At 39.1% G+C, this 27,813-nt stretch overlaps 3 protein-coding genes across 8 annotated transcripts; 1 reads left to right on the top strand and 2 right to left on the bottom strand.

The window, feature by feature from the left end:
* Positions 1–489: 489 nt before the first annotated feature.
* LOC103698532 lies at positions 490–8,469 on the top strand. 6 transcript variants are annotated; one of them, XM_039132383.1, is made up of 5 exons: positions 502–881; positions 3,052–4,633; positions 4,771–6,569; positions 6,671–6,813; positions 8,117–8,469. In XM_039132383.1, the coding sequence occupies exons 2-3, from the start codon at positions 3,807–3,809 to the stop codon at positions 5,189–5,191; spliced, it is 1,248 nt and encodes a 415-aa protein (XP_038988311.1). In that variant the 5' UTR covers positions 502–881; positions 3,052–3,806; the 3' UTR covers positions 5,192–6,569; positions 6,671–6,813; positions 8,117–8,469. The 6 variants fall into 6 exon arrangements, with proteins under 6 accessions (XP_038988315.1, XP_038988311.1, XP_038988308.1 ...); XM_039132389.1 differs by having other exon boundaries at positions 503–881; positions 4,771–5,002; positions 6,354–6,813; XM_039132390.1 differs by having other exon boundaries at positions 503–881; positions 4,771–5,002; positions 6,349–6,813.
* Positions 8,470–12,044: 3,575 nt separating this feature from the next.
* LOC103696016 (transcription termination factor MTERF4, chloroplastic-like) lies at positions 12,045–14,354 on the bottom strand. Its single transcript, XM_008777499.4, has 2 exons — positions 14,117–14,354; positions 12,045–14,009 (listed from the first exon to the last, which is right to left on the bottom strand). The coding sequence occupies exons 1-2, from the start codon at positions 14,350–14,352 to the stop codon at positions 12,431–12,433; spliced, it is 1,815 nt and encodes a 604-aa protein (XP_008775721.2). The 5' UTR covers positions 14,353–14,354; the 3' UTR covers positions 12,045–12,430.
* Positions 14,355–25,183: 10,829 nt separating this feature from the next.
* LOC103696018 (probable galacturonosyltransferase-like 4) lies at positions 25,184–26,934 on the bottom strand. Its single transcript, XM_008777501.4, has one exon. The coding sequence runs from the start codon at positions 26,858–26,860 to the stop codon at positions 25,778–25,780; it is 1,083 nt and encodes a 360-aa protein (XP_008775723.1). The 5' UTR covers positions 26,861–26,934; the 3' UTR covers positions 25,184–25,777.
* Positions 26,935–27,813: the final 879 nt, after the last annotated feature.

The raw sequence follows: 27,813 nt of genomic DNA, 5'->3' as shown, positions 1-27,813 counted from the left end.
GCTAAGAGTCGCTTCAATGCATTTATAGCTAATAGTCTTTAGGCTAGAGCCTTGGGCGGCTCTACTTCGATATTGTTGGAATAAACTAAATATTGCACTTTAGTCCGAAAAATAAAAATAAAAGATGCATGTTCTTGAAAAAGCCCAATAAACCCATCGCTGATCCGCAAGGCCACGAGAACATACCCTATCTCTCCCATTCCACACTTCCTCAAAAGATAATGAAAAGTAACCAAGATTTAGAGGATAATTTCCACCGTAATCCATCAGAGAATGTCCGTACAGCGCGTGTCCCGCCTTCGCTCTTAACTTTGTTCGTTTAATCCCCACCCTCAACCCGACAGCTACAGCCCCTCACTCGCTCTGAGCCGTCCGATTGTCGAGATCTCGATTTAATTCGACCGTTGGAGGCGTCTCTCCGATTGTCGAGCTCTCGATTTAATTCGACCGTTGGAGGCGTCTCTCCTATTGTCGAGCTCTCGATTTAATTCGACCGTTGGAGGCGTATCCTCGCCCCACAGGGATATCCTCTCCGCATACCCTTCTCATCCAACAAACTATAAAAGAACGACAGAGAGAAAGAAACCAGACAACATCCATCACGAAAGAAAGAAACCAGAGAGACGAGAAAGAAGGGAAGGAAGAGGCCGGAAAGCAAGCGTTTTTGTCAGTTTCCCTCCTACTTTTCTTTTGGTCACCCCTGTGAAGCCTTTGGATTTCTTCTACGTTGGCAAATCTGAGTAGAGATGGGGAGTCACGAACAGCCTGCCTCCAGCATTTCTTTTCTTCCGTGTTGTTGAGCTTTGGGAAGAGCCAGGAAGGAGGAGGAGGAGAAGCCATGGCATTGAGGCGTGATGCTGTAGTTCCTCAGCAGTAGCGAGGTGAGATAGAATCAGAGGCCCACCTCCTTCAAATCTCATTCTTTTTTATCTCTTAGTTTGGTTTCTTGAATAGTTTGGTGAGAGAAAGGCCGTTTCTTGCTATCTTTTTCTCATACGAATTTTTAATTGTTTCGCTCGTTCTTTGGACCATATCTCTCTTGATGTTCTTTATAGGGTTTTCGTTTGTTTCTCTGTGTGTTAGCCGTTGGGAAAATCTTTTCTCTTGTTGTTTTGTTTCTTCTTTTCCTGTTTAAGTTCGGTTTCCTCATGTTAAATTTGTTATTTGAGTTCATTCTATGTTCTTTTAAATCAATTGTAGTTGGAGGTTTTCAGATGCTATAATGCTCTGTTTTGATGGTGTGTTTTTCCCTACATTGTTATGTGGATTCAATGCTCTATTTTTCCTCTTCATGTTTTAGTTTGTTTCTGCTGAAGAGTTGGGGATTTTGACAATTTTTATCACTTTGATCTTCCTTTGTCAAGGCTGTTGCTCTTTTACATGCCATAATGAATCGCGATGATCTGTATAAATGATAGAGATCATCGTTTATACCTCATTAGCAGCAGTGGTAATGGCTGTTTGTGCTTCATCTTGAAGCCGAGCATCAGAACTTTTTGAGAGACAGCAATGTATTAGACATTTTAGAATAGCTAAAGCGATCGTTTTGAAATAATTTAGAAAACCTAAAGCTGAAGTCAACCTAGTCACAAAGCAATAGATCTCAGGCTGTGGTTTTCAAGAAGCAATGCAAAAAGATTGGAAGGCTAGAATGAGTATATTCATACAAGCTCAAAATTATGATATTTGGAGTATAATAATAAATGAACCACACATTTTCACACACATTGTAGATAATATTGAAATTCCCAAGTTTGAAAAAGATTGGGATGATAATGATAGGAAAAGAGCCCAACTAAATGCTAAGGCAATAAATATACTTTATTGTGCCTTAAATGCAAAGAATTCAATAGGATTTCCGCCTGTATTTCTGCTAAGGAATTATGGGATAGACTTGAGGTTACTTGAAGAATCTATTCATCTTTGTGTGCCAAAAACAGTACCCATGTGTATCTAGAAAAGTCATCTACTATTACGAACCTGTACTTCTTTCCTCCTAGACTAGTAGTTCTAGTAGGACCAAAAAGATCCATATGAAGTAATTCTAGTGGTCTAGAGGTTGACACGATGTCTTTAGATTTAAAAGAATTTCTTGTTTGTTTATCTAATTGACATGCTTTATATATTCTATCTTTTTCAAATTTTAACTTAGGAATTCTTTTAACTAGTTCCTTCTTTATTAACTTAGATATTAGATCCATACTAGTATGACCTAATCTATGATGCCATATCCAACTAGCTTCATTAACTCTAATATCCGTGGCAACTAGGCAATGACTACTCATAGTAAGATCATCTAGATTTATCATGTATATATTGCCACGTCTATGTCCTATAAAGATAATGTCATTATCTATGGGGTTAGTTACAATGCATAGAGATGCTTCAAAGGTAACCCTAAATCCTTTGTTACATAATTGAATAATACTAATAAGATTGTGCTTTAAACCATTAACATATAATACATTATCTATAAAGGTAGAAGGGGTGATTTGAATTTTACCAATACCAACAATGCAACCTTGGCCATTATCACCAGAAGTCACCACTCCTCCTTCCTTTGCTTCAAGGGTGAAGAATTGATCTTGTCACCCATCATGTGTCTTGAGCAGCCACTATCAAGATACCAACTTCTTTTGTTATGTTAGGCCGCAAGATACTCCTAGAAGCAACAATCAAGCAGATTTAGGTACCCAAACCTTCTTGGGTCCTTCATGGTTAGTATAAGTGGTTCTTTTTGGAACCCAAATTTTTTTTACTTTATTCTGTTTTTTTGTTTTTCTGTTTTTCTGAAATTACATATGTTTATTTTGTGACATACTTTACCACAGCAGAAGCAAGTTACATTTTCAGTTTTAGTTTTTTTTACTTTAACAAAGAAGTTCTTAAGTAATTTTTGTTTGTTCTTAGGTTTGTAACCTAATTCTGCTCTGAAATTACATATGTTTATTTTGTGACATACTTTACCACAGCAGAAGCAAGTTATATTTTTAGTTTTAGTTTTTTTTACTTTAACAAAGAAGTTCTTAAGTACTTTCTGTTTGTTCTTAGGTTTGTAACCTAATTCTGCTCTATTAAAGGCTCATTGAAGTGATCCTCAACTACCAGCGCATTGAAGAGAGGATCCAGTAAAAGAGAAGCCAAGCCTTGCATCAGCAAACTCTGTTTGAGAGCTTCTTTCTTTATATTTTATTTACATTGTTATATCTGCTTATTTTGAAGCTTGTAATCTTTAAACTCTACTCTCTGATATTTGTTACTTGATTCAATCAAGGGGTTAAGGTTTGTTGGTGAGCCCGTAAAACCAACAGTGTAGATTTTGGTTAGTGAGCCCGTAAAACCAACTGGGTTGTTTGTGAGTCCGGAAAAATAAATAGAGTGGTATTAGTCAGTGAGCCAGGGAAAATCGATCAGGTTCGTTGTGATCCTATGAAAACAACAAGTTAGGTTGTGAGCTTGTAAAACAACCGGGCTGTAATCTTAGGATTATAGTGAATTCCCAAGGAAAGCTTGGGGAGTGGATGTAGGAACAAGGTTGGTTTACTTAAAACCACTATAAAAACCTTGTGTTTGTATTGTGGTTTATCTTGCTTTACTTCTTTACTGTTTTCTTATATATTACTTAATTACATTTGTTTAAAATCAAGAAAGCTTTCATAATCCTCAATAGATAAAATTAAAGAATCTAATTTTAATTAGAACCCAATTCACCCTTCCTCTTGGGTTGTCTTCTGGGCAACAAGTGGTATCAGAGCAGGTGCTCTAATATTGATTGTTGATCCAATTTAATTAAAACAAAAGATTAAATGGCAACTCAATTTGGGTCTACCCTAAGTAAAGGGCAGTTTACCAATAGGCCACCTTTGTTCAATGGAACAAACTACACCTATTGGAAGGCTAAAATGAGGATATTCATACAAGCCCAAGATTATGATGTTTGGAGCATAATAATAAATGGACCATACATTCCCACACACATTGTAGATAATATTGCAATTCCCAAGCTTGAAAAAGATTGGGATAATAATGATAAGAAAAGGGTCCAACTAAATGCTAAGGCAATGAATGTACTTTATTGTGCTTTAGATACAAATGAATTCAATAGGATTTCCACCTATATTTCGGCTAAGGAAATATGGGATAGACTTGAGGTTACCCATGAGGATACCAATCAGGTGAAGGAATTTAAAATCAACATGCTTGTACATAAATATGAACTGTTTAAAATGGAACCATCTGAAACCATCACATGCATGTTCACAAGATTCACTGATATCATTAATGGCTTAAAAAGTCTTGGAAAAACTTATTCTAATAGTGATCTTGTCAGGAAAGTCCTTCGTTCTCTACCTTGCACATGGGAAGCTAAAGTGACAGCTATCCAAGAAGCTAAAGATCTCAACACACTTCCACTAGAAAAGCTTCTTAGATCGCTGATGACCCATGAGCTAACTATGAAGCAGTACACCGAGAAAGAGAGCCAAAGGAGAAAGGTAATAGCTTTCAAATTCACTGCTCACAAGAAAAATGACAGTAGCAGCAGTGAGGATGAAGAAGAAGGAGATGAGGAAGAAGCTCTTGTTAGGAAGTTCAAAAGGTTCCTAAGAAAGAAGAAACCTTCCTACAAGAAGAGATTCACTTCAAATGCCTTTGATAAGGAAAAAGGTAAGAAAAAGAGAAAGAGGCAGTCGCTTGTTACGAATGCAAGAAACCCGGTCACTTTAGAGCCGACTGCCCACTAATGAGAAAATATGGAAAGAAGAAGAAGAGATTCACTTCAAATGCCTTTGATAAGGAAAAAGGTAAGAAAAAAGAGAAAGAGGCAGTCGCTTGTTACGAATGCAAGAAACCCGATCACTTTAGAGCCGACTGCCCACTAATGAGAAAATATGGAAAGAAGAAGAAGCTCTTCCTCACTACTTGGAGTGAAACTGAAGATTCATCTTCAGAAGAAGAACCGCAAGAAAAGACAAATCTTTGCCTAATGGCTGATGGCAATGAGGTAAGCACTGAAACTCATCTTGGCTTTACTTTTGAAGAGCTTTATGATGCATTTAATGAATTAATGGATGAATGCAAAACTCTTACCTTAAAGAACAAAAAATTAAAGTCATCCAATCAAACTTTCATGCATAAGACTGATAAATTAATTAAGAATAAAGAAAACTTAATTAGCGAAAATTCTGATTGAAAGCATCCAAGCAATGTATTAGACGTTTTAGAATAGCTAAAGCGATCGTTTTGAAATAATTTAAAAAACCTAAAGCTGAAGTCAACCTAGTCACAGAGCAACAGATCTGAGGCTGTGGTTTCCAAGAAGCAATGCAAAAAGATTTAAATCAATAAGAAAGAAGCTCACAAAGGTTTTGTAACTTTAAGTCATCGTAGCTGAAACATCCTTACCCCTCAGCACCCCAGACTGTAACAACATTACCAATGTCTCCAAGTGCTTTTCGTTTCTTTCCATCTGCTCCAGCTGCTGCTTTTTACTTCCCAACAGCAGCACCTAATGCTCAGGACAAAATCAGAAGAATTAACACAAAAAGAATAAAACAAGGGCCAATACATGGCGATTCATTATGGCATGTAGAAGAGCAACAACCTTCACAATGGAAGATCAAGCTAATAAAAGTTGCCAAAATTCCCATCTCTTTAGTAGAAACAAACTAAAAATTGAAGAGAGAAAACAGAGCATTGAATCCACATAACAATGTAGGAGAAAATACACGCATTACAACGTTTGAAAACCTACACGGAAGAAAAGAATGACTGGGGAGGGCAGGCTGTTCGCGACTCCCCTTCGCTGCTCAGATTCAGAATAGAGCATTTCTGAAAACCTCCAGTACAGTTGATCTAAAAGAACATGGAAAGAACTCAAATAACAAATTTAACATGAGGAAACCAAAATTAGACAGGAAAAGAAGAAACAAAAGAATGCAACAAAAAAAAGAAAAAAAAGGTAAAGGAGAAAACGAAGAAAAGATCTTCACAATGGCTAACATACAGATAAACAAACGAAAAACCTATAAAGAACATTAAGATAGATATGGTTCAAAGTAGGATGAAGACAATTAAAGATTCATATGAGAAAAAGATAGCAAGAAAATGTTTTTCTCTCATGAAACCATTCAAAAACCAAACTAAGAGATAAAAAAGAATGAGATTTGAAAGAAGTGGGCTTCTGATTCTATCCCACCTCGCTGCTGCTGAGGAACTACAGCATCACCCTCCATGTCAAGGCTTCTTCTCCTCCTGGGTTGTTATAGTGTCTCTGTTGCAGTTTCTCCTTTTAGTTTACCTATCATAGCTGACAAGCGTTTGCTCTTTCTGACTATGTGGGCTCCCAAGTTAAGATCAACGCAAAGATGAGAGAAATTCTGGCTGATTTGCTGATTGGCTGATTGAAGAACACCATAAGTTCAAGCTGAGAACTGAGGCTCTCTTACCTTACATTTTACATAATTAATCTGTACCTTTCCATGGAAACAGTCCTGAGGATAAAGTTGCAGCTTGTGGGTATGAGTGTTATGCTCATCGAGTACGAGGAGAAGACCATGGAGGCTCCAGAGGTAGTAATTATAATATTCTTTAACCAAAGACTATTTCTTTAATGTGTTTGTTTTCTTGTATTGATTCCTGAGTTGTTGAAATTGGCTGAGAGCTGGTCAAGGACTTCATATGCGGGCATATCGCAGAGAGCAGATATTGACCATGGAGAAAAGAATTCTGGACAAGCTTGAATGGAACCTAACTGTGCCCGCACCCTATGCGTTCCAAGTGCATTTTCTGAAAGCAGCCATGTGTGATAAAGAGGTGAGAACAGTTGATAGTTTTACTTATTTAGTCTTAAAGTAGTGCCAATCTCAGTTCAATAAATAGTCTGACTGATAAAATAGTTGGTGATGGAAACAACGGAAACTAAATTTATAATTTTGAATATATTTTCATCTGTAAAAGCTTAATTCATAAAATGATAATATGCTAAACATGTTTGAAGCAAATGAATTACAGGAATAATAGGAGGAAAAAAAGGAGGGGGAGTAGGAAATTGATAGAGGTTAAGTCGATTTTTGTTCTAACAACAAAATAAATCAATTCTATTTAAACATTCAACAAGTGCTAGATAGGCCTAACCTTTGCACCGAACTATTTGCAGCGCAACGAGATAGGAAGCTTGATCGAGTGAGAGCTTCTTGCCCTCGATCCTTGCCTAGGCTCTTCTTTTCTTTTTGGAAAAATTATAGGGTCACCCCCTCAACTTTGGACTAGTCCCAAAGGCACGCTCTCGACTTTAAGACAATTTTAACAGATCCTTCAAGTTTCCAAATTGTTCCAGACTATCCATCCATGACTTTGATCCAAACTGATGGATCCTTGCCTAGTCTCTTTTTTTCTTCATGTTGAGGGCTTTGATCCAGCAGGCAATCTTATCCTCTAGGTCCATCTAGGGCATGCCATGAACCTCCTCGGTGTTCCGGAGGTGGAGCCCAAGCTCAGAAAAGGATCTTGCATGAATAGTAGAGCGAATATTGCATAGAAAAAGTGCACTGCTAGTCTACACAATTCAGAGTGATTGTGGAGACATTAGACTCAAGACTATGGTTGAATGAAGGTGGAAGAGAATGGTTTGTTGGTGCATACCATTAGATTGTTGTTTGCTAAGATAATGCAAAGAAACAGTAGATTGGCCAACATATGCTAAGGATCTTAGAAACCACAATGAATTAAAAGCTGGATATAATTGGCATCACAATGTGTTAATACCCCAACCAAATGCTAAATTTGCTCCAACCAACCTATGTGAGATATGATTTCCAATCACAAGCAACAAAAGAAACTGGATGGGGCAGGGGGGTGCAGTTGTGGGGTGGGGGTTGAGGGGGGCTAGAAAAAAGGAGTTTGAATGATTAAACTTCATACTAATCTTGCTATCTTACAGATAATGAATTAATGAAGCAAACACATACAAGATATATCCACAAACTTAACTATAAACCATCTATAGTAAAATTGCATCAACCAAGCACCATTTCCATGCCTTGACTGGTTCTTTCTTTTGAAGATATTGTTACATGTTGGTATATATTTGTCTAAAGAAGAAGATATTTGATCTCAGATTTGGAAGACTGCTAAAGCTTAAATCCATCGGTCTAGTAAGTGAAGCTTAAACCATGAGAGACTGCCACCTTTCCCCTCATTCATAAAGCAACTGAAATAACAGAGACTGGGGTTAGCCAAAGTCTTCTGGAAAGCTTCTCAGAAGTCAGAAGATTGCTACATTTCCTCCTTTCCTTCGAAAAGTTGGATGATTGTTTTGATACAATTTGGTAGGGAAATTAAATCAGAATTTTGTTGTAATAGATCGATAATTCTATATATTTGAAAATGATTTTCTCTGGGCATTTAACTGTGTTTGGCTGATATAAACATCATATTTTTCATATTATTATATGAAGATGAAGCTTTCACTTAGAACCACTAGCACTGACCATATGCAATGCATGTGAAAACTAGTAGGACGGAATGATGTTTAATGATTCAAGATTGTTTTTATTCCACAATTGCTTCATATGATAAATATATTTTTAGTTATTACACTTCTCTTATCTCACTTAAAAGGGATATACTCATGAAAATAAGCTTCCAAAAGGTGAGTGGCTATGGAGCTTCAGTTTACTCTGAACTTTGCTTCAAAATATTAGAACTTCATGGTTGAGGGAATTCCCACTTCCCCTCTCATCTTTCTGACTCTTCTAAAAGGACCTTTTTCTTCTTATGGTGGGTGGGTTGGGTTGAGAAATCGAGATCAGATATCGACTAAACTGCATGAACCTAGAAGAATGGGGAACAACATGCTACTTTATTTTTGTAAAAATCAACAAGTTTCAGATTTTTTTTTTTTTTTTTTTTTTTTGAGGTTTGGGGTGAAGAGGGGGGGGGGGGGGGGGGGGGGGGGGGGACGATGCCAAAAAGCCAAAAAAAAAGGGTAGAAGAAATAACAAACAAGATTACATTCTAACAAAACAATTCCTACTGCATCTGCCTGAACAAGAGATCTTGTATCTTGAGGCATGAAGAAGGGGAAATGTAATGATAAAAGGAAGCAAACCAAGTGTTCTGTTCAGAGGGGGAAAAAAGAAGGGAGGGATTCTCAGTCTGTGCTTTTGCTTTATGAATACCATTCCTAATCAGGTTCATACATCAAAGTTTTTAGCTTCATATTCCAGTACTATCCTATTCCAAAGCCTATTTAAATAGTCTCCTACAACAAGCATAAGCTGAAAAAAAGAAAGATTACATTCTAACAAAACAATTCCTACTGCATCTGCCTGAACAAGAGATCTTGTATCTTGAGGCATGAAGAAGGGGAAATGTAATGATAAAAGGAAGCAAACCAAGTGTTCTGTTCAGAGGGGGAAAAAAGAAGGGAGGGATTCTCACAGTCTGTGCTTTTGCTTTATGAATACCATTCCTAATCAGGTTCATACATCAAAGTTTTTAGCTTCATATTCCAGTACTATCCTATTCCAAAGCCTATTTAAATAGTCTCCTACAACAAGCATAAGCTGAAAAAAAGAAAGGGTAAGAAAACCTAAAAAAAACAGCAAGAGACCATGTATGTGCTTGAGATTTGGAGTCTGCTGGTAGATGAACCGCACTCAGTCATGCTTTGCGCTTCAGAACAATTCAACCGGCTAGTGCTCAAATCATGACCAGCACAAGATGCATATGCCTGGGCTATAAATTTTTTCATTTTATAACATAAAGCTACTACTCTAGTCTCAAGTTTAAAAATTGGTACCTTCAACTCACAGCAGTAGATAGAAGATGCTATAATGGAAAGTAAACAGAGTAATTAAGGAACTTCAGTTGGAATCATGATTCGTAAAGCCAGGCGAATGATGAAACTAAATATGTGAGTGACTTTGCTGAAATGTTTAAATATCCTTAGAAATTGATTGCTACTTCAAGGTATCTTTAAGGCTTCCACAAAGTTTGGGTTTAGCAAACTACAGAAACTGCAAATATTGAAAAATTACAGGGCAAGGTGTTCTGGCCTTCAAAAAAAAAAAAGTTAGGGGAAAAGTTTCTGACAAATTTGAGATTAGGTATTTGCGATGAATTGAGATGTCTCCATGAAAAATATCTAATGGAAGAAAATTTCTCAAGAGAAGTTGATATGGCGGTAGATGGTGGTGGTAAGTGCAGATTTAGAAATAAAAGCACTAAGAACAAGATGTCGGTAGAACATCTTTGTAGTCCCTTTTTCTAGATAGAAATCCTTATAGTCCATGTAAGCATCAAAAGGACGATGTTGCAAGAAATATAAAGCAAAAAACACACTCAAATATTTACCACAATTTGGTGGATCAGACTTTATCATTGTTGCAATTCTCGAACTTCATGATATTGCTCTTATCTTGACAAAAGATACAATTTGAGAATAGGTAAAGGCAATAAAAATACACAAATCTTCCTCATACAATGTGAAGCCTGTCCAGCATTGACCTAAGGGCTTGCTGATATGCATCAATGATCTTCCACAAGCAATGGATCTTAAAAAACCTACTTTCCTTAAAGACAACAAACATCTCCATCTCCTACACGGCGCTGCTCATCATAAGTTTTCAGAATTTGTGAAGTCCATGACACTCTTGGCCTCCTAACAAAGGGTCTACACAAGTGATTTGGGTATAATTTGAAGGAAGAAATTTACCTTTCATGTTTAACTTCATCTTCTTTGAACATGCAATAATCTTTTCTCTGCAATGAAAGATCTCTTAAACATTGCCCTGTCGATTTGATGCAAAGTCACAAAACCCTGAAGCCTAATTACACAATTGGTATAACAAAATTTCTTATCGTTAAACAGCTTCTCAAAGCTAGCAAGTCAATCAAGAAATATAGATCTGAGGTTACCATGGTATTCCAGCAGCATAAGCTAGCTAGGGTGTTCGTCGAATGAATTCCAAAAAATATTGATCCTGTAGATGGCAGCCAGCAACAGGGTTGAGCTCACATTCGTAGTTCAAATAAGCATTACTCTTTTCACACCTGATATGAGCCTGCTGAGCCCACTTGGTAGGTTCCTAGGGAAGCAGGGAATGCTGAATGCCTTCTTTAAATAAAATGGATGTGAAAGAGACAAGAGAATGGCTCTTGTAAAGTCCAAAACAGTACTTGGAACAGGCACTCATGGCTTCTTTTGACAAGCCATGGACTATTCAAAAAAAGTTTTCTGCAGGGATTGGATCCATCATGGGCACATTATGCTTTCAATACATTATTGGGTCACCAGCATCATGGTGTCCAATGTTTCTTATTTAGAAAAGTCACATATAAGATCCAAAGTGATAATGTTCATTCATGATACAAATCACTTTGATATATGGATCTTTGTGAAATAAAACTTTAGAAATAACCGCAAAAACCTGACAAAAGAAGCAATATACATCGATGAAAGGACTACGATTTCTTTCTCAAATGCAAGAAAAACATAAGGAAACTAGTATAGTTCAGCAAAAGAGAATTTTGCATGGTTTGTGATTCAGTAAGTAAAACAAAAGCATTATCATGCTTTAAGTTTTGAACAGCAACAGGGGTCATCTGCTATTCATGAAGGTTTTCAGTGAACACATATGAAAAGTTCTTGAATGACCATGTTGAGGCATGCAAAAAATGGAAATCAGTAAAAGAACATTAAATATGAATTCTGAAGCTTAAAGGAAAGGACATCCTAAAAGAATCAGTTTGAAACACTGAAGTAGAAATTTTGTAACAGATAGACGGTGCAGAACAGACTGATTTGGAGCATGCCTTAAGTTGGGAAAGAAACTTTAAAATGCATGAATTCAATAATGACCTCTTATGAAACGAATTTATTATTTAAGTTTCTTCTCTACGATGATTAAAATCATAAAAAGTATTTAAGGATATCTGATCAGGCAATATTTATAACAATTATGTAAACATGGATATCAATTTTAGGACCTAAAAGGTATCCAGGCTTGTTTTTACTCCAACAAGCCACAGCCACACATATATATTATCAAATATGGATGCTGAAGACAAGCAGTTCAATCACATTAACAATTTTTACCAGCGATACAATCTTTCATCTCATAAAAGATTTGACAGACAACAAAATTCTGAATGATTACACCATCACTAGCTGTAACTTTAGCTCTTGACATTGCAATTAGTCCATCATAAAATTCAGTTCTCACTCAGCTTTTCAAGGGATCATTTCTTCATGAAAAGTTTTGCTGTATACATCACAAGATCACTGAAGAAGGCTTCCAAAAGATGGCAGTCAATTAGCACACTCCCAAATCATTTTCAGATGAAACTACTCACCAACAGTAACTCCAAATAGCTTTCAGATGAAACTACCCACCAACGCTAACTACAAATGGCAGTTAAGTAAATTTCACATAAACACATCATCACCGTCCTCAAACTCACTGTCTTCATCGTATTCAGATCCAGAATCATCTTCCTCCCTAGGTTCTAAAAATGTCTTCATGTCAAACGATGGTTCTGTTTCCATTTCCTCGATTCCAATGGAGTCATAACTCATTCGTTCTTTAAATTTCTCATCAGAACAATTTAGCAGCCATCCAAGTGAACACTTCAGCCCTTTCTTGGCCATAATCTGATGCCTTGGTCTTATTGTAGACTCGAGACCATATGTAAAGAAAGCAGGAAAAGCAATTAGCTCCTCCAAATCCCCATTCATCTCTGTCTGAAAATACTCGAAGTTCATTCTCATAATATCCAGATTCAATGCAAGCAATTGAGGGCAGCCAACCACCATTCTGCTCACTTGTTTCAACAAAAAGCCACAGCCTTTGAGGAAATCAACGTGCTTCAGCACAGTAGAGCGGCTAAGACTAACAGCTTGAGGCATTTTCTCAATGACTTTTCCATATTCATCACGACCCACCAAAATACTCGATTCAAACAAGCTTTGCTGCGAGACAAGCTTAGCCTTCAGCTCAATACCCATAATGTCGGGATACTGTGCTATCACAGAAGCTAATGCCTCCTTCCGAATACCAAACTCTAGCAGAGCCTCGACATTGGGTTTCGCTTGGTAGTCCAAGCCAAAGCCAAGAATGTGAGGCCTTTTCTCAACCAATCTTGCCACTGCCAGCCTCGGTAAACCCAGGCTCTCAAGATATTCGACGAAAGGCTTGATCACCCTCCCAACTCGCATCCCGAGTATCTCCGGATATCGAGTGAGAACACCTCCTAGCTCTCTTCTTGCAACTCCAATTCCAATCAGATAGGCCACCGACGTGCTCATGGTGCCCTCCAATTTGAACCCGAGCAGCTCCGGGTACCGCTCGAGGACCCGAGGGACGTCGCCGGGCTTGATGTCCAGACCCTGCAAGTACTTCACGACAGGTGCAAGATCGACGACGACGCTCGCGTGGAGGACCTGCGGGTACCGCCGCAAGAACTCCGTGATGGTGGCCTTGCGGACACCCAGCTTCCCGAGGTAATCGAGAACGGGGACCATGTTCTTCTTGACGCTGCAACCAAGGACGAGGGGGTAATTGTTGATGTCCTCTATGGTGAGGCCGAGGGAGTGGAGGAAGTCGACGCGCTCCCGCATGACGTCGACGGTGACGGGGAGCTCGAGGCCGTCGAGCTCGTCCGGGACGATGCCGAGCCCGCGGAGGAACTCGTAGACGCGGGCGCGGTTGGCGGCGCGCTCGTCCTTCATCTGGAGCAGGCTGGGCCGAGCATAGAGGGAAGACGAAGGCCTGCGGCTCGAAGGGACGGAGGGTGCCAAGGAGGCAGAAGAAGTTGTGAAACTCCTTGAAGTGATGAGAACATTGCTCTTCTTCTTGATGCTTCCAGAAAAATCAAGGATTTTTCTGGTGAAAGGAATTTGCTGGGTGAGGCAGCCGAAGCAAAAAGTCGGGGTTTTGGAGGGGGAGAAGAGAACATAGGTGCCGGAAATTGTGATGCCGGGGTGGCCGAGAGCTCTCATGGTGCCTCTGGGAGTCGAAATGAAGCATTGGAGAAAGGGATATTAGAAGCACAAAAGGGTATGATGTAAAGGGGAATAAGGGGAGAGGAAGTCAAGAAGGGATATTGAAGTTACCTGTGGATTGGCCGCTGTTCGATTGGGGGGGACGAAGCTACGACGGCGTCGGTGCAACTTTGGCAGAGGAGGTGGGTTTCCCTCGTTTGCAGCGAGAGACCAGGGAGCGAGGAGAGGGCAGGGTGCTCGGGTGGCTGCGGATATTTGCCGAGAACAATCTTCTTAGCAACTGCGAGAACTTTGCGCGTGCTCCCCGCATGATGGAAAAGCGATGGACTGGGGAGTCTAGAGCACATTAGGCGCTTGTCACGAGGGCTAGCTTTTGCATTATAGCATAGTAGATTTTGGTTTTCTTTGTTTTTTTTTTTTTTTTTTTTTTGCTAAACAAAAGAGAAGAACGGGGTGAGAAGAACCTCACCCACGTAGCAATTCCACTGGCCCCCCTCCCTGCTGGAGAATGTTCGATGTGGATAGAACTTTTTTTACTCATACTCTTTCCACCCGTGGTAGAGCTCCACCAGCATGGCAGCACTGTCCCTATGTGAGTACGTCACACCAGCACCATCTAAGTAAACGGCAGATCAGATAGCGACTCCATCGAGCAAATCAGGCGGAGGCATCCGGTCCCCGCATTTAATCGACGCCCGTGCGTTTCGAACCTGGATCACTGCGGTGGAATCAAAGCCGTATTTCTTTTCATAATTTGATTATTCTAACTAATATAAAGCATTCTTATGTTGGAAACTATTCCGATAGTTATATTTAAAAAAAATTATCAATATTTTTGTCATGTCTCTGATCCGAAATTACGAGCAGGAGGTCGCAGCAAATATTGTATACTCATAGAGAACTCTCCACAACAGTATCAAAAAGCAAGCAGGGGAATAAATTTAAATAACTAATATTCAAAATTTGATTTAAATAACTAGAAAAAAAAAATTATAACATCGCACATAATTAAAAAGATCTTACATTATGCTCTAGTCAAATTTTAATTTAAAATAAAAGTGTCAAATTCTGCCTCTAGTCATTCTCCTGAATATAACCCCGTAATTCGCCACTTCTATGATGTAACTTTGTCCCTAGTGCAACCAAATTTTAGTGTGGTGATTGGGGCTTTCTTTTGAATGGGTGGTGAGTGAAAAAGGATGGGCAACCATAGTGCGAGATTGGTGAAGGAGTTCTCCGGTAGTGAGGATTGACCGTCGAGATCTGCGAAAGGCTTATCTGGCAGCGAGGTTCGGCCCCTTCCTAGGAAAATGGAGAAGAACCTCTCGTGGTTGACGGTGGTTCAGGGTCCCCCTAGGCAACCGGTGTGGACCAATCACAAGATCTCGGAGAAGGAGCTCAAGAACCTCTAACAACACTTCTTAGGCCCTGTTTGGGGGAGCTGTTGGCAGTAGAGCTGTTGGAAGTAGAGCTGTTAGAAGTAGAGCTGTTGGAAGTAGAGCTTTTATAAAAAGCTGTTTGCTGTTTGGTAACTACATTTCTAAAGTGCTGTGGCACTTTAACATTTGTTTGGTAAACAAACTGAGAAAGTACTTTTGTATGGCAAAATGACCATAAAGGACATTATTAGTATTATACAATAGTGCATAATAAAATATAATATATATTAATATATAAATATATGATATAGTATAATATTAATGTAATGTAACATAATATTATTATAATATAGTACTATAACATTGTATACTATAGGATAATAATTTAAAATAATATTAAATTATTTAACATAACATAATATTAAATTATTTAACATAACATAATATTTATAGTATAATACAATAATAAATGTATAAAATATTATAATTATTAGTATAAATTAATTTTGTACTCTTTTGATGACCATTTATTTCTCTAACAAATTTTCTAACTAGGTGAAAAAATTGGTTAAATAATTACTAATATTTTTATTTATTTATTTATTTATTATTTTATTTCATTGAAATATATTTATTTATTATTTTATTTATTTATTTATTCGTTCATTTATATACATATTTATTTATTTATTTATTTTTCTTTATTTTTCTTTTTTTTTTCTTTTTCTTTTTTTTTCTTCTCTTTTTTCTTTCCTTTTCTTCTTCTTTTTTCTTTTCTTTTTTCTTCTCTTCTTCTCCTTCCTTCCTCTCTTTCCTTCTTCTCCTTTCTTCTTCTCCCGCGAAGCCGGCGGCGCCGGAAGGGGGACCGAGCTGCGGGAGGGGGGCCTGGACGGCGGGCCGCGGCGGCCGCGGGAGGAGGGGGGCTCGGGACGGGGCCGGGACAGCGGGCCCCGACGGCCGCGGGGGGAGGGGGGCTCGGGAGGGGGCCGGGACGGCGTGCCGCGGCGACCGCGGGGGGAGGGGGGCTCGGGAGGGGGCCGGGACGGCGTGCCGCGGCGACCGCGGGGAGGGGGGCTCGGGAGGGGGCCGGGACAGCGGGCCCCGACGACCGCGGGGGGAGGGGGCTCGGGAGAGGGCCGGGACGGCGTGCCGCGGCGACCGCGGGGGAGGAGGGGCTCGGAGGGGGCCGGGACGGCGTGCCGCGGCGACCGCGGGGGAGGGAGGGCCTCGGGAGGGGGCCGAGACGGCGGGCCGGCCGGGGAGGCAGCGGCCATGGCGGCCCCTTCCTCCCCTTCCTTTTTTTTTTTTGGCTGTGTGGTGGGTCGCAGCGGCGGGGGGCTTGGGTGGGGGCTGAGGGGCGCGGCCACGGGTGGCCGGCGTGGTGGCTGCCTCCAAAAAAAAAAAAAAAAAGAGGAGGGCCGACGGCATTGAGGAGAAGGAGATAGAGAGGGAGAGAGAGAGAGGGGGGGATGGTGAGAGAGAAAGAGGCGGTGGGATTGAGATTTTTGGGAGGAAAAAGAAACTTTTAAATGGGGGTATTTTGGTCAAAAATACAGCTTCCCGACAAAGCTGAAAACAGCGTTTTCGGAAAGCTCCAAAATTGAGCTTCTGCCAAAAAGCTGTTTTCAGCTTCCCGCAAAAGCTGAAACAGCTTTTTGGAAATTTTACCAAACACACTTTTTTCCCTAAAAGTACTTTTGGAGGGCCAGAAAGTGCTTTTTGGCCCTCCAAAAGCTCTCCCAAACAGGGCCTTAGAGGTTCTCGAGCTGCTGGCAGAGCGAGTGGAAGCGTCCAGGAAGGCATGGATATTGACAGGGATTATCGTCTACAGCCTTTGCCAGAGAGTTCTAGCGGAGTGGGTTGCCCGAGAGTTAAAGCTCAAGGGGAACCTTCTTATTCCGGTAGCCACCCTTGTCTAACTCCCACTAGAAGTTGAAGAGGAAAAGACTCTTATCAGGAGTCTTCTGTTGCTTTGGCACATACGGAGCACATGCTGCCTAACCCATGGCTGGGTTAAACCAACCCATTCCAAGCTGGTCTAGTGGACCGGGCTTGGTTCAAAAATTTAGGTTGGCCAAAAGAATCGGACCTCACAATTTTATATAATTTAAAATGAAAAAAATATTATACAAATAGTTTGAAATAATTTTGGAAACTTAAATAATGCAAGAAATTAAAGCGATGTGTCCAGAATGAGACGTGTAGGAACATTATCATAAGAATGAATCCGTCCCCTCACGCAAGTTTTTGGCAAGATCATCCTAATGTATAACATGAAATCCTATCACGAGCATGATTATGTAGAAGTTTGACCCAGTGGACTTCCTTTTTTTTGAGGGGGGTGAAAAATAGAAGGAGGGAGGGACGAACGCACCCGCGTAGCAGCCTCCACTAGGCTCCCCTTCCATCAGAAAATGTTTGATGCAAGTCGCAAGTTTTCGCACGCCTGTGCGTTTCGAACCTTTATCACTCCTGTAGAATCTTAGCCCCATTCCAACTGTGCTATCACTTTGGTGGTAAGGAGAGTAGAATGAAAGCAGGAAAAATGTGAGAGAGGAGAAAAAAAAAAAATAGGACACTCGGAAGGAAGAGAGAGAGGAAAATTCAAACGTGAAATAGCTATTGAGATCCTTGTCTTGGAACCTTCATACAGGTAACCTACGGGGAGGCCAGCCTCAATAGTTATTTCAATAAAGGCCTTAATAACTTATCTATGTTGGCACCTCAAATAGACCCAAAATAATGTGTTCTCTAAAGCATTTTAATCTTTTGAAATTTGTAACATAAGTCAGATTTGAGGAGTGTGGCCAAAAATGCTAACCATGCATGCATTCCCATCATGCATGCCATAGCTAGCAAGTCGAGTGAGCACGTCGCCTCCAACCTAAAACCCACAAGGCTCAACCAGGCCTAGAATTCCTAGACTTCAATAAATACTAGTCTTCTTGCATCTAAATATCCAATATAGGATTATTAAATATGAGAATTTAAACCTTTTGAAGCATTAAAAAAAAATTGTAACATCTCACACATGCATTTGTAAAAGAAAATGAAGGATAGGCAAATGAGCAAGTGCAAGAATTGTCCGGAGCAAGGACATGGTGGATGTGGTAAGGGGGGACCCGGCAACGTTGGATGATCCAGAAGTTCATGCCAACTACCAACATATATTGTCTTCAAGCTAGGTTCACTAAGTCCATTATATTTGATGATGCTGCCCTAGCCATGGAGGTATTGCCTCATCAAAATGTTTTCCGGCCATCAACTTTTTTTTTTTTGGAGAAATCAGATGATTTAAATTAAACAAGATACATCCAAGAGAGTCAGAAAATAAAATACTACAAAACTAGAGAGGAAGATCAGCCATAGACGTCCATAAAGTAGAACCTGTATGATTCGCTATATATGTTGTTATCCAATCAAAAGCATTATTTGCTTCTCTATAAATATGCAAGATCTCAAAAGATTATAATGATTGCAATAGTTTCTAGTAATTGTATAAAATAGGATGACATCTATGCTCAGAGTGAGTTGGATTATAAAGCCATTTGATAATCGTCATAGAGTCATTCTCTAAATGAATCTGTGAAGCTTGTAATATATGGACAGCATAATTGAGACCCTTCCATGCTGCCCTCAACTCATCCGTCAACACCGCAATATCAAAAACTGTAATACCACCCACGGCTACGAAAGCAACACTGTCATTTCAGATAACAAAACTTGCTCCACCTAATTTATCTTTCTTCATGACACTACCATCAAAATTGATTTTGAAGAAATAGATAGGTGGTGGCTCCAAAGAGAAATAAATTACTCTAAAAAATATAGATACTACGAAAGGAGAGCCATCAATCTGGCTAAAAGTACTTGAGAGAGCTCTCGTCTTTTCCAAAATAGAGGAGAGCTTGTCTCTCCCTTTCCTCTTCGAATTAGAGGGGGTTGCAACCATGATGGCCCGTCCCGATGACAGTAGCCACAGGTAGCTCGTCAGCTGTTCCGACGATGGTGGCATGCTGGCACAAGAAAGAAAGAAAAAAAATCAAAAAGAGCAAGAGATGATCAACTCGACATGAATCATGAACGACCCACTAACTAGCTGCTACCCAAACTCAGGGACCTAGACGGCGACTACTCGGCGGCCAGCGATGGCGGAATTTGGCAGAAATCCAATAATTTTCTGGCCTAATTCAAGAGAAATCAATGGCCTACAGCGGAAGAGAGGAGGAGAGAGAGAAGTTGAAAATCTTAGCTCGATCCGGCGAGGTTTCGGTGAGGAATCAAGGGAGAAACTCGGAAACAAACCTTTTCAATATGCATTATATGCTGAAAAGGGTTGATATTAATAATGGCATCAGCATGTTCCCTCTATCAACTCTCCTCTGGAGGTGCAGCTGCTGATATAACATATGCTTCCTTTCACCTTTAGCTTTGTATGACAATTTTGTTATTAATGATGAAAGGGTGTACTAATACTAGAATTATACATGCCTGAGATCGCAGGGCTTTTTTTCTTTTTTCCATTTTACTAGTGAATTTTGTTCCATTTATTCCAATGTAAAGGGGGGAACTGTACGTGGGCCAAGTATGGAATAAATTACTAGCTAATATCTTCACCCTTTTCCGCTCTAGCAAGCCAAGAACCTTACGTGGGCCAAGTATGGAATATCACATCAATTTCAGCAAAAAACATTGAAGCACATTACTTATAAACAGCAAAATGAACAGAAGTTTGTAGAAATGAAAATTGATAAGAAGGTAGATAACATTATGAGCCCATCAAATGACAAAGTATCCAACTACGTCCTCCGATTTCTTCAAAGATAGACATCAATATATATTTTGAGAAAAAAAAAACGTCAATACATGCAAATCAACGACACCCTCATCACATTGATCCCTGAAGGTGCTTGTTATGATGCCTTGGGAAGGTAGGCATTCCTGTAACAAAGAAGGTACAAGTCCTGTCTCTTCAGATGCTCGTTTTCTAAGTACTACAATTTATTGAAAGGGTTCCTCGTTATAAAAGCTGTTCCAGTATAATTCAATTTTTAGAGAGGAAAAGAGGTAAAAAGAAAACAGAAAAAGAAAGAAAACCTTGAAAAAAAAATAAAGATGCATCGTTTTAATCCTCAGGAATTATTACACAAATATAGTCTGATATCACTTCTTTTTCAGACTTTGATGGCCGGAACCTATCAATGCTGCAACCTATCAGTACTTTGGCGTACTTTGTTGGCCTACATATGCAAACCTGGGACAAATAGACTGGAGATCTTGTTGCACATAAAACAGGTAGTTTGTTTACATGGATGTTCTTCACATATTTGTCATAACTTACAGTAGCCAATGGAGATGGCTGCGAAGGATTACTGAGGCTAATCACTGGTTAAATTTCTCAGCCTTGTTGCATGGACTATAAAGCTTCTCAAGAAAACATGTATGGTTTACCAAGATTTAGTCCTCATATATGAAGCCATCATTTTTTCCCACCTTCATTATGTAACCATGTTTTTACTTCTCCAGCGTTACTTTAGTAAATTGATCAATGTTCATTTGATTTGCTAAGAAAAATCAAAATAAACTCATCTATTTACAGAGAGACAAGCAGCAATGATGGGTGCAAGATCGTGAGATTGGTTGGTTCATCGAGGACGTGATCTGCCAACCAATAGTTACATGCATAGGCTAAAACAATGCTTGCACCTCACTATCTAGCACTGTCTTCATTGAAGACAGTTGCATTCCATGCTTTCAATCTCAGTTTGATGTTTAGAAATGGAGTTTTATGGGAATGCCTTGTTGCCCAAAAGTTTCCACATTATATGTGAGAATCATCCACTTCCACTGCTCTACGAACAAAATCAAATATGTGCATGATGGTTAGTATTTGCCTTCTTCGCTTGATTAACAATCACCATCCATGGAGAAGTATAAAAATCGGCAGACAGAACATCAAATAAAAGGACAGATTTTCTTGATACATTAAAGATATCCTAATGCAGCAAAGTGCAAAGACTAACACAATATTTGTAGATATCCAAGAGAAATTCTAATGCAGAAACCAGCATGACTATGACAACTTTATCAATCTCCATCAGAGCTACAGCTTGATCTAGTTAAGAATTTTCCCTGTTAGTCAATAATAGGCATAATTGCAGCTGCCAAAACCTACAAGAGAAACAGATTTAGAAATTATCAGCAAACTGAGTTTAGTTAAATTTTGAACTTAGGTGAATGAGGGAGGAGATGTAATGTTAACTTGGAGTGCATGGAATTTGAGACTTACTTGGGTCGGTTGTTGTGATGAGCCCAGAGTTCTTAAAGTGGCAGTTCCAGTAGTTCCGGCCTCGGGTTTGGTAGTAGAGGTTCATGGCAACTGAAGCATGGGATATGAGGTTATCAGGGTAAAAACAAAGGCAATCCTTCTGCAGTACCTTGCAGTCCACCTGAGAGCAAGCATAGTTTAAGTTTTCAGTCAGAGTAGCTTCATTGGATGAAGGTTTCGCCACACACCAAGTTTTCTGCAACAACAGAACAAAATCCCCTGTACATCAGTTGACTCATATGTAATCTTTCAAACTGTAATAGTTTTGGTAACATGTAAAGCAATTTCTTATATAATTAAATGAGAATTCTATAGGCATGATGATCATGCAAGGTAATTTACCTGTCCTTGTGATGTTGCAACAGCTCTCCCTGTGAATAAACAAGAGTAAAAGTTGCATTAACATGGATGAGTAACATAAGAAAACTTTGTATAAAAAAGTTGTATGGTTGATGTGAGGTACTGCTGACATTTTAATATAGACGAATAACATACTGAAAATTGGTAATAATTCGCTATCCAATTCAAGCTAAAAGGGATCAGATTAAAAAGAAGTTCAATAGTATGATCTTGTCATAAGAAACTTTTAGAAAAGAAAGCAAATGATTTAAATCTTTTGAAGAAGGTGTACACATTTCAGGATTATAAAATCACATATCGATCAAGTAAAGATACATGTCATATTGGAAGAACCAATATTTTGCTGCAAGCTATAAGCCTATTCTAATCATGCAACAGTGTAAACTACTAAAAAAACAGAAAGATAAAAACTGCAACTTCTCAAAACCTTTGAACTGTATAAGCGAAAGCATTGGAGAAAAAAAAAAGTAGAAGAGAGAATCCTATTATCACTTTGGGTGCTAGCATCTGTATAAATAGCAAACTAAAGAATATCCAAAAGGAAGAATGGAAGAGCCTAAAATGGATTAGTTCAAGAAAAACTCAAGCAAGATTACCATGAAAAAGCTTGTCATTTGATTACTTAAGAGGAAGACAAGGAAGTAGGGAGCCACCCAAAAGCTATCTATTAAGCAAATGTGGCACTTGATTGGGAAAAGAAGGCTACAAGAATACCAGGAGGGACTGGATATATAGCATCCTAGCTCTTACCTGCAGCAAAAGAAAGGAGTAACAGAGGAAAAAAGAGAGCTAAAGAAGTAGGTGCCTCCACTTTTCTTGCCATTGCTTTTGTTCTTAAGAGGGGAAGGGAGGGGAGAATGGGTGTGTGTGTGAGAGAGAGAGCACAGGTGTTGGGTTTTAAAGGAGGAGAGCAAGCAGGCAGGTGAAACGCCATGGCAACGGCTGTATTGACGCCAAATTTTATCTTGGCCTGGTTGGAGAGAGAGACCGCCGGATTCGCCTCCACCACCTTAACACCACTCTCTCTCTCTCTCTCTCTCTCTCTCTCGGTATGCTACAACCGCTGGTTCCACCCAACAATTACTCCCCCCTCTTAACTCTTCAAAACCAAGGTAACGGACTGCGAAATTTTAAGGCCATTTGTTTTCCACCGAAAAAAAGAAATCTAAGGCCATTCGGTCCTCTCTCCCAACTTCAAAACTAAATTATTCCACACCCGTATTGCAATGAAGCAAAGCAATTCTCTGGGATTCATAAAAGATATGATTAACAAAAAAAACTCTAGTATTTTAAAACAAATAAAATCTAGTTTCTTTAAGGAAAATAGAAATCAAGAGCATGATAATGACATTAATCAGTTGTAACTGTTGTTTTTAGCTGTTATATTGCAGCCATCATTAACAGTGAAATAATAGCAATCTTAAAAGTATCGATATTTTTTTTGAAAGGTTAAACAATTTTAACATAGAAATCGTTTTAATTTGTGAATAGTGCATGGGAACGTGTTCATGCGTGTCCATTGGTGCATACCTCATAATTCGAGAAATTAAGGGCATAATGAAGTGATTAAAATGTTATATGCAGCCTCTAGTATTTGGCCATTAATCTTCTAAACATCCACTATTTGAATATTCTTTTATTGGAATGAAATAATGCCTGTTATAATGACTGTTTATTAGCCATTACAAATTTATAATGCAGCTGTAATAACAGCAATGTTAAACGGTATTGATTATTTGAAATGAATGATATTTCACTATCAAAAAAACAATGTGTTGCATGCATGATTCATGCATAAGTATGTTTATGCTAGCACACATACAGTATGGGAGAGCTTAAGAGCTTTTATAGCAACCATTGCATGTTATTCTTTAGCTACTATTTTCGGGTCATATATATTACAAAATATTAGTACAAAAATAGTATTGGATTCTTACGTAAAAATTGTTATTGTACTTATAAAATGTAGGCAGATAATAGCCATTAAAATGTGCTACTATGTATATGTTTATATACAAAAATACATATAAAGGACCCCAAGAATATTTACGAGGAACGTAAATAACTCCAACTCATGGCATCATACATTAACAATCAAGAGAAATCAGGGTGGATAAAGAGTTGCTGATAAAATCCATATTTGAATATCTTCTAGTGAGCCAATTTGCAAGATAGTTTGCCTCCCTAACTGCTTGATGCAAAGCTCTAGATAACGTATCCAAGCACAAAATAGAAAGGAAAGAAGATAAAGGACAACCTCGATGTAATCCAAGGGTGGATAGAAACCAGATAGTGGGCACTCCATTAACTAGAACAAGGAAAGTAGGGCTGCTTGCATAACTTTTTATTTAATTTTTCTTATTTCAATGGTGACAGTACTAGAACATATCTAGAAGAACACTAGAACTCTTAGCTATCCCTTTGAAGTTGAGAGTTACACAAGCCTTTGTTGTATTTTCGCATGTACATATTAAGGACCCATACTTGTCATTAGTTCATAGGAATTCAACATCGTGCATCCACAATCTAACTAGTATTACCCTACTTTTGCAATGACACAAGGCCTTAAAAATGGAGCGACACTCAAAGTTTGGTTTAATATTATAATAGATGGGTTTGCTTCATTTGATTCATGAATAGGTATATCTATCCAGCATAAAGTATGCAATTATGGTTGCAATCCTTTTTGTGAGATCTATGGATATGAAGATGACAAAGGCAGATGTGTGAAGAGCTTAATTTATAGAGTATAGAAACCAAAAGAAGAGAATTTACTTTTCAAATAAGGCAGACTTATTAATGTAGACTATCTCTAATAGTGTATTTGTTCTTCTTTTTTTTTCCCTTTCATCTCCTCTCATAATAACAATAGGTGCGCTATCAATCATTCCGTAGAATAGAAGAATCATTCACGCCAACATTTGGAATGACCTCACAAGAATTGAACATGAAACATCCTCTGAATGAAAGATATTGCAACATGGAGAATTACAAATAAACCATGTTGTGCTCGTGAACATATCAAGCCCAAAACTCATTTGAGCTCCTTCACCATTTAATGAACAAGAAAAATTTAGAACATGAGTATATAAACTCCTAGCACACTCATCCTTGTAGAAATCAGAAATTAGGTTTTCATAATTGTGTGCATAAGAACTCTAGGTCAATTTAATTTACAAACACTCTACTCTTTCTAATTCCTTTACACATCACCACAATCACTATATATTTATCATGCACAAGTACTACAAGCAATAATTTTGGTTGTCCTTTTACATCATTGACTCAAAAGACAAAACAACTACAACCAAATCTAGCCAAAGAACAAAAACAAATAAATACAAAAAAGAGGAAAACCCAAAGCTATCATCCCTCATGATTAGCTTGTTCTTGAAGACCATCTAGTGGCCTACTTAGTAGCAGCACCTCTCTCTCTTTCCCCACCCCCCCTAGTCACTTCCTAGTAAAAGGCCTCTTTCATCAACCTCCTGATCAACAAAGTGGAATGACTTCTCCCAACTTTTTTGCAAGTATCAATTACCAAACATTGTTAGATTGCAAATGTCTTCTCCTACATTAAATATCTCTCTGCTTTCTCCTTCCATTTTAACTTTCCTTCTCAGAAGTTAAGGAAAAAAATTCTTCCTCTCCTATTCTACTCATTTTTTTTGTTCTATTTTATCTCCTCTCTTCCATCTCTCTTGGTCATTCTTCTAGTGTGGGTGATGAAGACCTATATAGATCATAAGGGGCCCAAAGATAATCCACAGTGCAAGGCTTTCTTGAGTCTAGTCGAAGCCATGGCTTTCCCTTACCGCTCCAATGAAGGAGACTAATGGGACCTGGATGCAGGTTTCGACATTTTCCCTCAATGTTGTCTCCACCCAACCCATGCTGGTTCCAACGATGGTCGACAGCTTTGATGTTGCCAGCAAGGACCAACAAGAATGGTGGCAAAGAGCCGAGGTGGTAGATTCTTTTTTGCTTCTGTACTTCCATCCAATCCTCCACCATCTTGGTGTAACCTCCTTGTCTCCACTTCTCAGCATCCATCACCATCACTCCAGTATTGAAGTAGCAAGGCTGTCGGCCATCGAAGGTTTTTGCAAGCTCCGGGTCTAACCAAAAGGCATCGGTGAAGTACTTGGTGAAGTTGGTATGGCAGTACTCAGGCGCGGCCATGACGTGGTTCCCAAGCTCCGCCTCCCACAACTGGCGAATGTCATCAACAACAATGACATCAGAGTCAAGGTAAATAATGCGCGTGACTTCAGGAGGGAGGATCTCGGCAAGATAGATACGAGCATAGTTAAGTGGCTGGTCAAGAGCATGGCGGATGGATCGAGAGATGCGACCGCGCACACGATTGCTCTCAAAGCGGTAGACATGAAAGTCGAGGTAAGGAAAAGTAGAACGGATGCTAGTCAAGATGTCAGGCTCGAGCCGAGCTGCAAGAAAGTGGAAGACGACGCTCTCCGGGCAGGAGGTATGCTGCAAGATAGAGAGGACAGCAGCTATGGTTCCACGTAGGTAGTTGGCATCTAAAGTCATGGCAATATTGACAAGCCCTGCAATAGATGGTGGGGGGCACTCATCACCATTGCGAAAAGCAGGGGCCTCTCGAAAGGTAGGGACAGCTGGAATCATGGATGGGCGTCGAATGATGTCAATACGGATGGGGGCAACCTCAACGATGGCATAATGTTGGAAAAGAAGAATGGGGAGTAAGATGGAGGAGGACAAGGACAGGAGGCCATGGAGGCAATAAAGAGGGGAGGAAGAGGCCATCCTGCCTGCCTTGATTGGGTGGGGAGCGAGGGCTTGTTAAGGGCGAAGGAGGAGAAGAGAAACCATGGGAGGCAGTTTGGGGGAAGGTTTAAGGGAATGTTACAGAAGGGATTGAGAGGTGATGACAAGAGTGGCTACGTTGGGAGGTGGGTAGGATTATAGGGAAGCGAGCAAAGAACGGAGGAGGATACATGGAAGGACGCATGGAGGTGAATTGGATGGCAAATTAGCTAGCTATATTTACTTATACGAGGCCATATTAATAGTAGTACTCAAAAAAAGGAAAAAGATGGAGAGGTTTCTCTTCTTTAACGTAAAAGTTAAGAAAGATTAGTTAAGGTTTGGTCAACTGTTGAGACTCCTATAACAATGCAAAGACAAAAGAACGGAAATTTGAGATTAAGAAAAAGAATGTTTGGTCCCATTTCTCTTTTCCTAATTCATATCTTACATACCGTGCCGCATGCATGATGCCATATCAGGGTCTTGCATATATGAACCTTTCAAAAAGTGTTTATTTTGCATGTACGTTAAAAACCTATATCTTATATTTATTTTGTCACAATAAAATGATATCTGCATTTATTTTGCATATATCTTATCATATTAACTAACTTATCCTTGTATGCCATAAAGATGAATATGGCGATATTTTAGACATGCCCTTCCATTAAAACTTAAATTTTAACAAACTTTGCAATAAAAAAAATATGTTAAGATAAGCTTATGCACAAATTTTAGACTACTAGAGATGAATACATGTGCTTCTAAGTTTTAAGATAAATAAATAATTAGATAATTTTGTGGAGTGTGCGCGTAGTGGGTGTGTATATGCATGCATACGTACATACATGTGTACACACACACATACGTACATACATGCGTACATACATACATATATATATATATATATATATATATATGTGTGTGTGTGTGTGTGTGTGTACATATAT

This window comes from Phoenix dactylifera, chromosome 1 (genome assembly GCF_009389715.1).
Source record: "Phoenix dactylifera cultivar Barhee BC4 chromosome 1, palm_55x_up_171113_PBpolish2nd_filt_p, whole genome shotgun sequence".
NCBI classification, from domain to species: Eukaryota; Viridiplantae; Streptophyta; class Magnoliopsida; order Arecales; family Arecaceae; genus Phoenix; species Phoenix dactylifera.
Note: the sequence above shows the minus strand (reverse complement) of the source record. Positions and strands in the feature narration are given on the sequence as shown.

Bases quoted from the DNA above. Each gene is read 5' to 3' on its own strand.
- LOC103698532 (XM_039132387.1), top strand. From the start codon at position 3,807: ATGGCAACTCAATTTGGGTCTACCCTAAGTAAAGGGCAGTTTACCAAT. The intron at 4,634-4,770 runs ATTCACTTCAAA...GAAGAAGAAGAG, and splicing joins AAACCTTCCTACAAGAAGAG to ATTCACTTCAAATGCCTTTG.
- LOC103696016 (XM_008777499.4), bottom strand. From the start codon at position 14,352: ATGTGCTCTAGACTCCCCAGTCCATCGCTTTTCCATCATGCGGGGAGC. The intron at 14,010-14,116 runs GTAACTTCAATA...TTCGACTCCCAG, and splicing joins GAACAGCGGCCAATCCACAG to AGGCACCATGAGAGCTCTCG.
- LOC103696018 (XM_008777501.4), bottom strand. From the start codon at position 26,860: ATGGCCTCTTCCTCCCCTCTTTATTGCCTCCATGGCCTCCTGTCCTTG.